The sequence below is a fragment of the Astyanax mexicanus genome, chromosome 9 (assembly GCF_023375975.1).
Source record: "Astyanax mexicanus isolate ESR-SI-001 chromosome 9, AstMex3_surface, whole genome shotgun sequence".
Taxonomy (NCBI): domain Eukaryota; kingdom Metazoa; phylum Chordata; class Actinopteri; order Characiformes; family Acestrorhamphidae; genus Astyanax; species Astyanax mexicanus.
The window spans coordinates 10655917-10673892 of record NC_064416.1 but is presented as its reverse complement, the minus strand read 5'-3'; the positions used below and the strand labels follow the sequence as shown (position 1 = coordinate 10673892).

The 17976-nt window shown below is 38.2% G+C and overlaps 1 protein-coding gene across 7 annotated transcripts in view; it reads right to left on the bottom strand.

The window, feature by feature from the left end:
* Positions 1-17730, bottom strand: part of lrch3 (leucine-rich repeats and calponin homology (CH) domain containing 3) — a 52243-nt gene extending 34513 nt beyond the window's left edge. For all 7 annotated transcript variants that reach the window (XM_022679481.2, XM_022679479.2, XM_007243985.4 and 4 more), the window contains exon 1: positions 17447-17730. In XM_022679481.2, coding sequence (XP_022535202.2) covers positions 17447-17690 — 244 coding nt within the window. In that variant the 5' untranslated portion in view covers positions 17691-17730. The remainder of the gene's footprint in view (positions 1-17446) is intronic.
* Between the last annotated feature and the right edge of the window lie 246 nt (positions 17731-17976).

The following is a 17976-nucleotide window of genomic DNA, read 5'->3' as shown; positions in this document are numbered from 1 at the left end:
AACAAACCTTTCATTAGAGCTGTCAATAAATCAATAAATTAATATTTTTAATTGTATTGTGATACACTTTTGTTTCTACTAAACGTACAAAAATTGTTTTTTGGGGCACCAAAAAAAAATTTATATGTTTATGACTTTATATGTTTAGACTTTATATGTCTCAAACAACTGTGTAGTTACACATTAACAGCCCATGTAATAACAGTGTAGCTACTGGTGAATTGTGCAAAAACAATCACAGCCCTAATTACATACCACACCAAGGCCGTTGGTGCAACATCTCTTTTACCCACAAGTAAATTTTCGCACTTCAAATTTTATTTTATTTGGATCTTACTCAGAAAACCGTTCCTCAAAATACTTCAAATACTAGTAAAACAGTTAATATTTGTATCTTGAAATCAAAGTCAGCATTCTAGGATATCTACTTTAAATAATACCTGGCATGTGTGAATATAGGTACAATCAATCTATTATCAGACAATAGCTATATCCCAGAAATAAAAAATAAAAATAAATAAAAAAATCAACTGTAATTTTGTCTTGTATTCCATTATATTCTGCTTAAACTTCTGCAGTTAATTTGTTGTTCACTTACATTCACTCTATTGTTTCTGCTTAGCTCACTCTGTGTATAAAGGTGACAGTACTGACACAATATATTCCAATCTTTTCATACATGATGCTCACATACTTATCCCTGGCAGACGAATGAACAGACCAGTGTAATTGGCTAAAATCAACACAAACGTTGCATTCTCGTGACAGACCTACAGGATTTTGAGGCAGGATGGCACAAAGTTATGTCTGAAATTAACAGTAATAATCTAACCTTATAATTTTTTTGACAAAAATGCTAACCAATAATAACAACCCAGCTTAACGCTCAAATTCAGTACTGAGCTGTTAATACCTTGCCTTGGTTACAGAGACCTTTATAACTACACTGCCTTCTGAGACCGAGTTGACAGAAAGTCAACAAGATACTTCCAGTTTTAGACACGGCCAACATCTTCACTAACATACGAGCAGGTCTGCATGCGACCCTCACTATTTCAGAAACTCTGAAAATAAACTGGTTTGTATGTAGACTTTTATACATCTACACAACCTACTCATATATAAATCCCACTGCCATATTAGGCATAAACCACACAGCCTTAAATGATCTAATTACCTCTGAGAAGTGAATATATAAATATCACGGTGTGCTCACTTACTCACTCAAACAAACAGGAAGCATGACCAGCACACAGCTGTGAATCATGCTGTAAGGCATAAGAGGAACAAACGTTTAAGTTTGTGGCCAAAACTGATTCCTAATTTCTTGAAAATAAATGTTATATTCATATTAGAGCTTAATCTACAATAAAAGCAGATACAGGAATAACCCGTGTTTGTTTGTTGTATCTATATGTGAAGAGTAGGGCTGCAATGATTAGTCTAATTGACAATGTCGATTATTTCAATCTGTTGACAACAAATTTCTTTGTCGACTAATCATCAATTTGTAACAGTTCTGCATTACACAAAGTGCTGGGGACTGAAGTGCAATGGGTGATGGGTAAACAGCTCACTTATACAGTTTACACTCAACTCAAGTCTGCGTCTCCAAAAGTGCCCGAACACAACAAATTACATATTTACTCACTAAATATCAGTACTTTCCACGTTTAAACAACATTTAGACATTTAAATGCTTTGTAAATCTATCGCTTTGAGAGATGGAGGACACAGCAGAATTAATCATTGACTAATCGAAAAAATAATCATTAGATTAGTCGCCTACCAAAACAATTATTAGTTGCAGCCCTAGTGAAGAAGAGTGTAATTTAGGCACAAAACCGGTTTGAACTTTTTCTTCTTCTACTGTTTATTGTGTGAACAATGCCTGCTTCAACAGTCTGTAATTGGTCTAAAATAATTAAAACTAAACAAGAGTGTTTTTACAGAGTGAGTATCAGAACACTAACTGGATGCCCCTCTCAAGTACATCACTCAGTCCAGTACATTGGGTATAAGATCACTAACCGGAAACCCCTCTCAAGAGTCCTTTAGGCCAGTGCAAATACAGTTAACAACACTCCACAGTTCTGACTGAGACTTCTTGAAAGGTGCTTAACACACACTGTAAATGAATTGGCCCATGGTTCAGATGATACAGACATATTTTTTATTAAGTCTGACCAAATGTTGGTTCTTTGTACCAGACCATGATTCATGACAACTTAAACACAAGTTATGTTGGATCAGACATAACTGGTTATTACTGTATTTCAACACAGACAGCTCCAGAGATTAGATGACTACCTGAAATCCAAACAGCTCATCTGCAATCCAAACTCTGACAGAATTATCCAGGACTCAGGAAGGGACTTACATGAAAGAAAAAAAATGCATAAAATTTTTTAGACCATGGCAAATGACTACAGCCTCAGAGACTCAAAACGCCAGACAGTCATTTATAGCTAGCGGTAGCTCTGTGCCTCAGTTTATGGATTAGCCTATAAGCCATACATTGTAAACATAAAGACAATCTCTATGGTTTAATGCAAATGGCTGTGCATCAGTATATTTTCAATGTGATAAAATCCAGTGTGTTGCCAGTTCTACGGTTATGCCACTTGTCTCTAAAACGAATGCCAACTGGCAATATACAGCTCCCCATCCACACAAACATCCCATCCGAAAAAATAAAAATAAAACAAAATAAAAATACAGGAGACAGAAAAAACAAACCTGCCCGAGGGATAAAAAGAGATGTCTTTTCTCTTCTTTAAATGAAAAGGCTCTGGCTGCTCGGCAGCTCCTCTCAACTACAGATTTAGCCCAGGCCTAATAATAGCACAATGCTACATAGCTACATAATCCGGCCCCTAAACTGAAGGGTGGAAGAACAAAACAAGTTTCAGAAGCTCTGCGCCTGCAGCCGGTAGCTCTAACAATTCATACTTTAAACTACTGCTGGCTACTCCATAACTATCTACAATAGTTTCTTGCAAACAAAAAAAAAAACCTTTAAGTATTATATTTTCTGTAGTAACAGAACCGGGTTGTATCATCAGATATTAAGAAAACACGCTAAGATTAAGCACTGGCAGCTCTTGACAGTAGAGCTTTACACAGTATTTTCTTACTTGAACAAAGTTGTATGTGATGTTAATCTGTGTGAGCTGTGGCCTCTGAACATGCCCACTGCCATTCTCACAGTCTCATTGACACACGACAGGTTGTCAGGTATAGAACACAACAGCCTAAGGTTCACTACCCATATCTGGGTAAATTATCAGTGCAGCATCTGTCTAGTATTTGATATTGCTAGCTAAAATGAAATAGTCAAAATCTGAACTATGCAGGTTAATGTAGTCTACGACATGCTAGCTTGAACTTACATAAGTCACAGCAGATAAGCAAACCGACCACAGCAGGTTACTATCTCGCATCTTGAACAATGCTGTATATGATGTTAATCTGTGTGGGCTGTGGCCTCCCAACCTGCCCCCAGTTTTATTTTCACACGCCAGGTATAGAACACAACACACTTGTACTTATATCAGTCAGCATATGAGCAAACCGACCACAGCTGTTTACTACGTTGCACATGCTCCCTCTCAGTTAATATTTACTGTTATTTTGAGGTATGCTAAGTGGGGTTTCACTGGTGCACATATGATCACGAATATCAAAGTACAAAGTATAGTGTTCACTGGGATTAAATAATACATTTTTGCATCATTAGACACTTAATCTATAGTCAACCTTTTTGAAGTGAAGGCTTTTAGCAATCCTGTATTCCATCATGGCTAATAAGATCACTGGAGTGTTGTTTTTTTTGTTTCTTTGTATAGTGCACAGGTTGGATGATGTCTGTTGAGATTCTGATAACAGTGATGATGATGATACAGTAGCACAGAGTGTTTTGTGTTTACTATGATGGCTTTTCCAGGCTGCTGGATCTATATTTATAGTCATGCAGCTGCATGAAGATCCGGGAGTACAGGAAGCTCTGCTGACTGCAGTGTCTGCCTGCTCTCAACCCTCCATCATACCAATCCAACTAAACCAACAGACAGAGTGAGAACTGGAGAGTGTAATTAACCTTCACTCCATTGCGGTAAATGTAAATCAGATCCTGCTTTTAGCGTCTATGCATTGACATCTGTAACATGAGTGGCCATTCTCCATTTTACAGGTCTGTGTACAAGAGTTATCATTCAATATATTAAGATATATTATGATAAGGGCTGGACAACATGACCAATATATATTTGACAATACATTTCATAATGTGTGTTTTTTTTTGTTTTGTTTTTTTTGCTGAATTAATGGCTGATGCTTGCTAAAAGATGGATGGCGCTGTGCTTGTTAGATTAGTAGGTTCTGGGGGTTGATAACAGATGGATTGCACAGTGCTAGTTAGATAAATGAGTCTTGGGATTTGATGACAATAGTGATAGTATCATATTTTACTCACTATAGGTGCACTTAAAATCATCAGTGCGCCTTATAATCCGGTGCGCCTTATGTTTGAAGAACAGCATTATAAGTTTCAGTGAAGTTTTTCCAGCACTAAACAGTATTAGCATTATCCGCAAACCGCAGTGCTAGCCCATTCACCGCACAGAGGGGAGTATATAAGACTGTAGTGAGCATGTTTAACGCGTTGAAACAGGCTACGTGGGATGAACCGCTAGCTGATAGCACCCTGGCTTACCAGAACACTCAGGCACTTATTAGCTGTAAGCCCTGCTAACTGCGACTAGCGCTGCTGCTAACCTTGCTGCTGCTGCTAACCTCGCTGCTGCTAACCGCGGCTAGCGCTGCTGCTACTTCTTGTGTCAAGAATCAAAACATTGCATCATCATGTGTTTGATTTATTTGCCCTAAGTGACATCACACGTGCTGCAATGTGACTATTGTGCATGTGTACATTGCAATGACTATGCTTAAACGATATATCGTGCAGCCCTATTAAGAATGTTGTAAATACTGAATTGAGACAATAATAATGTATTAACTATTAACAACTAATAATTAGTTGAGACATTGTGTGGTAAGTACTGCTCATTAATGTTTAAACAATTTATATTATAGTTTAAGATCAAATTGTTGCTGCACACTTTTGCTTTAGCAGTGGTCATCTCACGCCTTGACTACTGCAATGCCATACTAACTGGCCTCCCGGTCTGTGTAGTAAAACCACTCCAGATGATCCAGAATGCAGCAGCACGTCTGGTCTTTAATCAGCCAAAACGGGCACATGTCACCCCGCTGCTCATTGAGCTCCATTGGCTACCAGTTGATGCTCGTATCAAATTCAAAGCTCTTACAATCGCCTACAAGGTGATGACAGAACAGCTCATTCCTACCTGCACTGATCACTCCTGAAGGCTTATGCTACCTCCCGGCCGCTGCGCTCCTCCAATGAACGTCGCCTCGCTTTACCAAACAAACATTCACACAAAACAATCCAGACTGTTCTCATACAGAGTTCCCCAATGGTGGAACAAACTACCTTCCACTACCAGATCAGGAGAATCTCTCACTATCTTTAATAAACTCCTGAAGACAGAGCTCTTCAAAGAGCACTTACTCTCCTAACACCTCTAACACACTAACTACTTCTAACCTCATTTCCTTCTTCCCTCCTTCACTCCTCTATCCCATTATTTCACTTTGACCTCCTTTAGGCCCTATCTAAAGATGTTTTTACCTTTAACTTCTATTACTTTTGTACTTCATCATTGCAAGTCGCTTTGGACAAAAGCGTCTGCCAAATGTAATGTAATGTAATGCTTTAAGTCTATTTTAAATGTTTGGCTTTTAAATGACCTAATACCCCAACCTAAAGTAAGTGGGTGACATTCTTCTGCTTAAAACTAGCGACTGCATGTGCTTACTTGTCATTCACGCCGGCCTGTTAGATTGTGCAGTGCTAACAGTGGGAGAGTAGACAGTACCGACATGCTGCAATGACGCAACACTTGGCTGCTGAGAGGCGCCATTGAAAAGGAGCTCAAAGCAACAAGGCCTCTGCTTCTCTGCTTCCGTCCGATCCTTCTTTTCCCCTTCCTCTTCTGTGATGCAAGCTCTTGGCTTCGGGTCGTGTTTTGGCTGACGGCTGCACAGAACCCCCTCCGCCCCATAACCACGCGCTCCAATTCCTCAATGCACAGACAAGTCATCCTCAGCTCAGAGCCCAGGGCAAAGAAACAGCGTGCATGCTGACTGGAGTCATATTCAGAGCTTTTCCTCAACAAAATAAAACTCCAAACAGACACGGGGGGCGGGGGTAGGGGGGCCGGAGCTGCATTCCTAAGCCGTTTACAGTGCATGAGTGACTAAACCGACAGTCACTGTCATCGTAAATCAAAGCTAAACACGTTCAGAGTCTGTGGAGGACTCAGCTGACCTCCAGTTAGCCCTGCAAGACCCTGGACTGCTTACTGAACTAACTAGAACACAGAACTAGGGGTGTACATGAGACAGGAGATTTGAAAGGCATTTAAATGTCTAGATGTTGTTTAAACGTGAAAAGTAGTGATATATAGTAAGTAAATATGTATAGGTAATACTGCTGTGTTTGGGAACTTTTGGAGACACAGACTAAGTTGAATGTAAACTGTGTAAGTAAGCTATTTACCCATCTTCTATTGCAAAGCTTTCAAACCTCAAATAATGCAAAGAAAACAATATGATGGAATAACCCTGGTTTTTAATCACAGTTTTCGTGCATCTTGGCATGTTCTCCTCCACCAGTCTTACACACTGCTTTTGGATAATTTTATGCCTTTACTCCTGGGGCAAAAATTCACGCGGTTCAGCTTGGTCTGAAGGCTTATGGTCATCCATCTTCCTCTTGATTATATTCTAGAGATTTTCAATTTGGTAAAGTCAAAGAAACTCATAATTTGTAAGTGGTCTCTTTTTTCCAGAGCTGTATTCTATCGCAATAAATATTGATATAAAATTATTGAATTATTGTGTCATGATATGTATATGTATCGTACCGCCAGAATTTTGTCAATTCACAGCCCTAGACAGAATTATATTCAAGATAATACAATTTAATACACAAGCCTTTTCTTTTTAATTCAATCACGTGGTGAAAACACAACAATAGTGCCACAGGCTTTTTGCAGAAGGCATTCCAATTAAAACACTTATTAATCAACACTAGCTGCATACACCAATACTCCAATTCATCATCTCCTCTGCTCTGCAGCGCTGCTTTCAACAACTGTGCCTCTGTTGTTTTTCTGTCCACACAGAAAAATTAAGTCTCCTCATGTGACGAGCAGCAGGCATCAAAACAAGGCAATGCCTATGTACCAAAGCAACACTGCCACCCTGCTCTCTTCCTCTCCTCTTTTTATTACTCTTTATCTCTCTTTATCTCTTGTTCTCTTCATCCTCACTCATCTTTCTCGCAACACTCAACAAAATGTTCAATTTTACTATGAAGCTTATCACCATTCATACTCAGCATCACTGGGGATTTAGAATGGAATACTCTTTACTCTGGTATAGGTGGTTGCCAACAGCATGCCAGGTGGTTGCTATGGGGTTGTTAGGTTGTTTGTAGGTGGCTTCTGTGGTGTAACTATAAATACTGCTATGGTTTATCAGGCGGTTTCTCTGGTGTTGCTATATGGGTGCTAGTAGTCCTGGGTGGTTGGTACGGTATTGCTAAGTGGTTGCTGGACACTTTGTACAGTATTGCAGGTGGTTGCTATGAAATTCAAGGATCGGTTTAGACCTCGGTATAAACCCTATGGTTTGGTACGTTTTCGGTACTGTTGGTGAAAAAAAAAAAAAAAAAGGCTTGGCATTCTGTATACCCACACCTTTATTAAATGTTTAAATAACAATGGAACTTCTTTATAACCATGTTTTATTTTTTGGCATGGGTGCAGTTTCCAGTGTCTGCCTGTACAGTGTATTCTGCGTGCATTTGCATACCGTGACTGCTCGCAAAGAATACACGTAGTGTTATACCCCTAGTTAGTATGGAGATAGGGCGTTGCTATGTTGTTGCTATGCTATACCTAGGTGGCTCCTAAGTACAATGATCCTGCTTTAATGCTAAAGACTGCTGAAGATGAGAGCATTTTAATTCATTCATGAATTTAATTTCTAAAGCCAACCAAAAAAGTAAAATCTAAGCATTTATTCATAAGACCAAATCTTACAGGCTTCAAAATGATATTTGACTAAAAATCTACTTTATCTTAAACAAATTAGCTTTTACAATCTAAAGAACATATATTTGTATAAAAATAGTTTGAGTAGAAGTGTGCGTGCACTTGTGCTGCACACTCACCATCGTTGCACCATACATTATTCAAAAGGTAAACTGAAACTCTTGCTGGAGTGTTAATAGAGCATCCAATGGTATCCCACTCATTATCAAACAGGAATAAGTCTGGTTTTGTGATGGGCCAATTGCATAGTATCTGTGTATTCAACGTAAGCTACTGAGATGTGGATGAGCATTGTCCTGTTGGAATAGTGAAGCATAGTGCCCCTCCCCACCTCTTCCAGACTCACCCCTTTGGTAGAAGGCTTCAGACCATCAAAACCAGCACAACTCGACATGCTAACAGCTTCTTCCCCAGAGCTGTAGCACTACTTATCCACAGTCATCACCTCTGAGTCTCCAACTTCACTTACTGAACTGTACTGACTGCATTTACAATTCACTCACTTGCACTTTGCTTATTTGCACAGCTGTACAGATGCCCTTCTGTAATGTAAACATCATCTGCAACTTTCTTCAAACAATATTTAACATAAAATGACCTGAAGAATTTTTGGATACAATATTATTCATATGTTTACACTTCTGATTTCTATTTTATTTTATTTTATTTTATTCCATTTATCTCTTAGCTTCTATTGCTCTTCAGTGCTCTTTATTCCTTTAGTACTTTTAACTATATTTTCATTCTATTTATTGTTTATTGTATCTTCTTTCGTACTGTAATGTTTGTCACCAGTCTGTATAACTGTTACATGTCATACATGTGTTGCTCTCATCAAGCCAAATTCTTTGTATGTGTAACATACTTGGTGAAATAAAGTGATTCTGATGAGGGAGTGTGTGTTCAGAAAAGGTTGGGCCACTGGCTGCATTAGTGAGTGTTAATGTGACTACAGTAAAGAGCAACAGTGATCTGGCATCATACAAAACTGCACCCCACACACCATGACACCAAGCTGTATGTGCGACATGTGACAACAAACCATTAATCTTGGTGCTGACCACATGGTGCCTTAGCACATGGATTCCTGGATTGTCTCCACCAGTGTAATAGTAGAACTAATCACTGAAGATAATCTGCTCACAATCTACTCCCCACCCACCAAGTTCCATTCCTATTGGTTGATTCCTTTTGGGTGCACCTATTTTTTCTGATGCTAAAAGTAATACGCCTTTATTTACCATATATTTCAGTCTATATGTTGTACTTAAAATCCTTTAATTTTCAAAAAAAATTGTCAGTGTGCCTTATACTCCAGTGCACCTAACATATGAATTTTGGTTGTGTGGTATATGGCACTGCCTATTGGAGACTGTTTCTGCACAATGCCTAAAGGATCCAGTGGCTCCCAGTGGTGTAATATGCATTTGTCCTGTGTGCACATCTGTACTAGGGCTGCAACGATTTGTTAATATAATTGACAATGTCAACTACAATTTTCATTGTTGACTAATCGTTAATTCGTCAAAGTCCCGCATTACACAAAGTGCTGGGGACAGAAGAACAATGGGAGATGGGTAAATGGCTCACTCACACAGTTTACACTCAACTTAGTCTGTGTCCCAAAAGTGTCCAAACACAACAAATTAAGTATTTACTCACTAAAAAGTCACTAGTTCCATGTTTAAATAACATTTAGATATTAAAATGTCTTTTAAATCTCATAATCATGATTCTATCATTTTTAGACGTGGAGAAATATTCGTTGACTAATCGAAAAATAATCAGCAGATTACTCGACTACCAAAAATAATAATTAGTTGCAGCCCTAATTCGTACACTGATTACATCAGGATCACATTTGATTTAGGCATCCTTTGTAGTGTACAACGTTAAAATGAGGAAAAAATAGCCATCGTGCTACGAAAACGAGGTGTGCACTCAACATAGTTTTTTGTGAGAATGAAGTTTGTGTTTATCTATGGCAGGAGCTGGCAAGTTAGGACGGGGAGGCAACGCCGGGCGAGTTACGACCACCATGCTATAATCTGCCACCGTTAAACGAAAAGGAATGAACTGAAAATGTAAATGTATTGTTTTGTATTTTACGTCTTACAACAAACAATGGTGAGAGTTATTGTTAATTCGTTGAATAAAGTTTGACTTATATGACTATTTTGTTTTGCTTAATGCACCTTACAATCCGGTGGGCCTTACAGTCTGTAAAATATGATAAAGCTGGTGTCCACAGTGGAAAAACGTACTAAAGGGTCTGAGAATCTATCTGCTTGTTCTTTTCTCTTCCTCACTGTCCAAACATCCTCGATTCTCAGCTGCTGCCTAGAAAAGGTCCAGCTCACACAGCCCGTCCAGCAAAACGCAGCAATACACAATGCAGGCTATAATTTTCTGACCATAACAAACGCACTGCAGCAAGAACTCGGACTATTTTAAAACGCAGAACACCACAAGCTCTTCAAATCCCGTTTTAACTTACACAATTCCCCAAATTCCATTCTCTTCCATGACAATTCCCTGTCCCAGTCTGACTCTCCACAGCACTCAGACGATCAATATTGACCCAGAAAGTTTCCCAGCAGGGTTCTGAGTGTAACGTTAGCTGTGAACTGATTCGAGAATAGCGGTTCTCTTGTAACTTCTGCAGGGCTGCCCTTTTCCTCAACATCACAACTACCCCCAAAATGACTGACTTCCCCTTTATTACAATACAGCAATTCAGGAGAGCCCTGTTTGGGCCGTGCAGTGATGGAAAGACAGGGTTTAGTGTTAGCATTAACGTGCTATTTCGCCTTGCATTGTGGCTTACGCCCGACCCATAACTCACCAGAATCAATCTGCAACAGGAAGTATAAAACAATAATAAATTTACATACAGTACATTGTAGCACAATGCAAAGCCTTTTAAATAATCTGAATCGGACTGTCAATAGGCCCGTTTTATATTTCTGCATGTATTCTATGAGAAGTACTAGTGGCCTAGTAAAACTGCTTCCACTAGTACAACAATGAAAGTCCAAAAACAATAGCTTTTGTGATCAACAGTAATGCTAAAGAGAAGAGGAATAGGTTAGTGTTTTTATACAGGAAATTAAACCACATTTCCAAAATTCAACATGCCATGGTACTTTCAACTTACTGTACAATAAATGGACATGACCTCATCTATTGTGCTTATTTGTATGTTTGTTCACATATATAACAGTAAACAGTATTTTATTCAGTCGTTCTAAATGACCAATGCTACGATAACTGTGACTCTGTGTATACAGTGTGGATTACAGTAGCAGAAGACAAAAGTATATATTTGTATATATATTTATATAGATATACGATTAATTGCAATGTCTTTAAAAGGGGTATCATTTATTTGTTGTGCTATTCTATTATCATTATGTCAGTGGCATTTAATGGTGTTAAAATTACAAAAATATTGTTTATCACAATAAATTCTGGAATGATATTTCTTCCACAAAAATGATCTTCATGACAGGAATAATTGTTCTAATAATGCCCAATGTGTGACCTCTATTGGCCTATATTAGTGTGCTTTTAATGATGTTGGTCAGATATAATACAGGGTTCACTCTAGGGATGCAGGGGTACATTCTAGGGATGCACCCTAGAAAAACAAAACTTAACAAAATGATTTGTAGCCACTTTTTTGATCTTTTTTATTTTTCTTCAGGCAAGGAATGATATACCATTGCACATCATATGATGTGACTATTGCGCATGCAGACATTGCGATGGCGATGCTGAAACAATATATTCTGCAGCCCTAAATCAGTGCAAAATGTTAATATTTTATCACATCATGATGAGTTTTCTTACTGTATCGGCAATATGCTTTGATAAGCATATTGAGGATGATATCAGTACTTAAAGAATACTGATCCAACTGTACATTTCATTACAGAGAGTGCAAAAAAATCCTGTTTAATTGGATAATGTGCTAAAAAAATTAATTGAATAGCAGAATATGGCAATCCTGATGATTAAATACTGTGAATCATGAAAACAACTATAAATATCATATTTCACCATTTTTTCCAGCTTTTTACAGTGTGGGATTTGATACACCATAGACAGTTACATTAAATCATGTACTTTATACTGTTCATATTGATGTCAGAATTTTATTATCCATCCATCAATCCATACATGGATAGAATTGTATTATATTAACTGAAATTAAGAAATATATCGTCATATAAACATTGGCCATATTGCCCAACCCTATGCAGCCCTATTAAAAAGCATATGTTCAATACAAGAACATAAAATAGTGCTACTCCCCAGCTCTAATTTCTAGTATGCCATAAATACTCCAGAAACTCTTTGCTCAACCTTTTCTAAAGAGCTCCACAGTAAATCAGCCTCACTTTGGGTTTAAAAACACCATCACTCATTAATTAAGCTTAAAGCACAGAGCAGTGATAACTCAAGCGACCGTCGACATCAGCAGCAGGTCTACAGAAGCCAGCGGTCTACAGTACTACACATGGAGATGAACGCCAACAGCTGTGTTGTGTCTCTTCGTGCCTGAGTAAAAATACTTCCACCACAACACCGGGCACAGCTTCTTTACTTCCAATGCCCTATCATTAAACCATTCAGACGGCAGGATTGTTTTCACGCTGCTAGACAAAAACACCACAGCACATATTTAAGAAGCATCTCAGAGCAAAACACTGATCTAAGATCTGAGCCCTTATACACCAAGCTTCCCATCTGAGATCTGTTCCTGTCAATCAGCCAGTCATAAGACAGGAATCTGATGGCAGAGACGACCTGATTCCAGCTCAATCTGATGTGATATGCTTCAAGGGAAACATTATGAGAATGTGAAACTGTGCAAAAACAATGACGTTCAAGCAAATACCTCATAAAAACAGCCTTGAGATGCACCACATTGTAGGATCTCTAACACAGACTCCAAATCTGACTTCTGTCTGAAGATAAATGCTTAGAAAATAACTTATATATTAAAGCCACTAAATAAAATAAAAACAACATTATGAAACACTTGTTTAAAGAACGTTTTTCAAAGGTTTTCAAGCATTTTGACATTTTTCAAGCATTTTTTTCAACACTGAAAAATTTTAAAAGCGTAAATGTACTTTTGCCTTGCCTTTCACAGGAAAAGATACCATGAATTACAAGATTATACCGAAAGAAAAAGCATTTTATCATAATTTTTTACATCTCAGCAGATATATCAACACAACATTGAACAATAAAAATGACATTGTTTGGTAGAAATTACTTTGTCTTCTCACATTTTTTTAGCAAAAAATATGTTTGGTTAAATACTTTCAGTTGCCAAATATTTGCTGCATCCCTAACATTTAAAGTTAACCCTTTCTAAGGTCTTTAAGTAGAGATGGGATCGATCTGAGCCAGAGTATCAGTATCGATATTGACATGATTGATGTATAAGATACTGGACCGAGAACGAGGACAATCAACTGGATCCTAGACCATAAAACCACTGTAGAATTAAAAGAGACATCAGCGATCCGGATTCCAGTTCTACAGTTCACCAAGAACCCACAGCAGCGCTAGACTCAAATAACTAACTGCTGTTTTGACCAAAAGCAGTTTGTTTGGAGATATTTTAGTGTAGAAACACAGAAATGCAGGACATATAATGTGAGTCAAAACTGGAAGGTAAAAAATCATCTACGATTCAGACAGTATAATTAGTTTAATCAGCACCGGGTTTTGGATATATATTATTTTGACAATGCCAACAGTCAGCATAGTAAAGCCAGTGCCCTGAGGGATGGAGGGAGGTACGGCTGTCATAATTAACCTGTTTAATCAGCACCTGAGACAGAGACTTCACATGAGGGTTCCAGAAGTTTAAGCTAGCCAAAATGCTTTCCAGAATCTTGCTTCATGATGTAGCCTTCAGCACAACAACAAGAGTAATAATATGAAAAAAATATTGTTACATAAGTAAAATAAATCAATATTTATAAGAAAAAGGCTCTTCTATCAGAATGAGTATTGGAATGTGTACAAGTTAGACAAACATGAGGAGTTTTTGTCCCTTTATTAACTACAAGGTGCACCGGATTACAAGGCATTTTATCAATGAACGTCTATTTTCATTGGATAATAAGGCACACTGGATAATAAGGCGCATTATTTGACAATAGTAACAGATTTACAGATTTCTCTCCTGAATACTATTTATTTGGATGAGTAATGCACTTCCATTTATTTACAGTCAGCTTAGAGTTCCAATATTTTCAACAGCACAGTTAGCAGCAGCGGTAGCAGTGGTTAGCAGCGCTTGTAAATGCCGCCTGACAGCTCTACACTGAGAAACTCTGAGTGTTCCAGTAAGGGTGCTATTAGATAGCGGTTAGTCCAACGTAGCTTGTTTTTACACGGTAAACATGTAGGCTACAGTCTAATATGCTCATCTTTAAATGGCGAAAGAGCTAGTGCTGCGGCTAGCTGCTAATGATGATGCTGCTGCACCTAGCCTTAGTGCTGGAGAAACTTCACTGAAAACTCATACTTATTACTGCTCCTTAATACCCGACTGGTAGAATTTATACATAAGGTTCAGCAAATACTCCTTGTTATAAAACACAGCGTGAAGCAATCACTATTTACCAGGAAAACAAAACAAAAACCCAGCTTTCAGAAGTACTTTACACACTTCATTCCTGCAGTCAAACAAGTAAGTATTCAAAAAGCTTTTTTTGCTAGTTTTTAACAATAATAGTATTTGTTACTTGGTGCCTCTGTCAAAAACAAAAGCTGTTTTAAGTTACCAAACAACAACAAAAACTACAGTATGTATGGAGCCCCAGTGTTTATCTGTATAAAGAATGAAATAAACTGATGCTAGGTTAGCTTTCCTACTCTTTCACACAAAATCAACCAAATGCTTAATAGAAACAAACACTGCGGCCTTGAGAGCATTTAACTCTGCTGTTTAACAGAGTACAGCCCAGAGGGATGTTGGGCAGCTATCTCTCCTCTGCTCTACAAAACACAGTAACTCACTAAGTACAGTAATGTGATTCTCATCAAAAAAAAACGGGGCCTCCGCAAACTAAAGGATAATGTGAATACAAGACCCCACACACATCAGCTGCTTCCCTGTGGCGTTCTGAAAAGTGGCGTTTTCTACTTCTCTTTGACTTTTCCACTAATTTAATCAACAGTCTGTGGGCTGGTCAAGCATAGTGAGTAACATCACCTTCGCTTTTGACGACTACCACTATACACCACTACAATTCCTTGGGCTAGACTACTAACTAACTGTATATTCCCCACCTTGTGGAACATATAGTTTAGTTAGATTTTAAATTACAGGTTCCATTCCAAACCACTCAGTACCAAACTTAAAAGTCTCTTTAATAAAATGTATATTACATAACTATTAAAAGCTGATTGTTATTGTATCGCTACAATAGAATGAAAAATACAGAAGAGTGGTAAGGTTATACCTCAAACCATTCACTACCACTACAATAAATAATTAACCAATTACCATTAGAAGTCTATTTCTTGAGGTTGTATAGAAGCTTTACCTTGAGTACAGAAGTGTCTATTTAGTTATACATAAACAAAAACATACACAAAAACTATGGCTGGATATGAAACAGGAAGGGTTTATCCCCAAAACTGTGCTGTAAAGTTGGGATCATGAAATTATCCAAAATCTCTTGGTATGCTGAAGTATTAAGACAATGAAGCAAAGTTCCTGCTGATACACAGCCCTATTAATTATTATTTGGACATTTATTTTTTAACCGCAATTTCCACCACCTCCAAGTTCAAAAAACAAAAAGCATTGTTACAATTCTTATTTATGTAGAACCACATTAAATATTTAACGACTTATTGTCTCAAAACAATGACCTAGTATCTCAAAACAATAACAACCCATGGCCACACAAACTACAGAAGCTAGCAAATCTTAAAATAATGAGACAGTATCTCAAAACAATAATGACTTGATTCCTTAGCATCTCAGAATGAGATAGAATATTAAAATAATGACTTAATACCTTACAATAATGACTTAGTATATCACAATAATGAGACAATATCTCAAACCCATGACACAGTATCTCAAACCCTTGACACAGTATCTCAAAACAATAACAACCCACAGCCACACAAACTACAGTCTGACAAATCTCAAAATAATGAGATCTCAAAACAACTACTTAGTATTGAAGAACAAAAAATATATATATTTCAAAAATAATGACTTAATAAAATAATGACTTGGTAAATTATACTGAGATAGTCTCTCAAAACTGAGACAGTACCTCAAAACGCGACATCTCAGAGAGAGATAGTATATTAAAACAACTTAATGACTTAATACCTTACAAGAATTACTTATTATATCACAACGATGAGATAGTATCGTATAACTATGAGATAATATCTTAAAACTACGACTAAATATCTTACAATAATGACTGAGTACATCACAATAATGAGACAGTATCTCAAAACTATAACAACCCGTGGTCACACAAACTACAGGAGCAAATCTTAAAATAATAAAATAGTATCAAAAAGAGACGACTTAGTGTGCAAAAACGAGAATCAAAATGACTTAACTCAATATAGTACCTAAATATAATGACTTAGTATCTCAGAACAACGATATAGTATCTCATAATAATGACCTAGTACCAACATAATGACTTAACATAAACATACTAAGTTAATATCTTAAAATAGTGACATAGTGCCTGAAAATGCTGCTACTGTACTTGTAGTGAAATGTTTAGTTTGTTAAGCATTTGTTTGTTAAATGTTTGTTTGTTTATACGCAGGGTTTTGTGTCTGGTGTTTTGTGTTGTTAGCTTCCACTTCAAACTCCCATAAACAAAACAACTCGCGGCCACACAAACTACAGCCAAGGCCTAATCCAGATCCAAAGAGTGAAAATCCACTCCCAGATTTTGTTCCAACTGACTGGGCGGCTCAGATGAGGCTCTGATTGAATCTCAGGCAGTTGTGTGAAAACCCTGGAATGGATTTTTACCCTCTGGACCTGGATTATCCAGCTCTGACAGTGAGGATACCACTGCTACCGCTGTTTTTACTGACCCTAAGATCCACAAAGTCAAACAGAACCAGCTTAAAAACCCCAAACAGCAGATCAGCGGCCTGTCTACCGATTCCCCCGCGAGCAGCCGCGGCTCCGCGCGGCTCGGGCTGGGCGCTCTTACCGGCCCGGGTGGTGTCGGTCAGATCGTGGTTGGCGGCGCTCCGCGGAAACTCCTTCAGCTTCCTGCCGCTGAGATTCAGGCTGCCGGTGGCCGCGGCCTCCTCCAAAGCTCGGTCCAGAGACCGGTTCCAGGACGCGGGTCCCGGCACGGATAGTCCGTTAGCGGCGGCCCCGGCCGCACCGGGATTACCGACAGCGAAAGCGGGCACGGTGCTTTCCGCAGAGAGCAACACCGAGGCCGCCATTACACAGCAAACTCCCACTGATCTCCCCGCCTGTCCCACCGGCCACTAAACCGCCACTGCGCAGGCGCGGGGCCCGAGCACAGCGGCGCTCCAATCAGCCCGCTGCTCCCAAAAAACAGGGATTCAAACTCATACAATAAAAACCTATTAAAAATCCTAATTATAACAATGATAATTATTATATAATAATATACAGTAATATACACAAATAAATGCTGCTCCCCAAAACCAGGGATTCAATCTCTTACACTTAAACCCTTAAAATCCCAAATTTTACCAATAATAA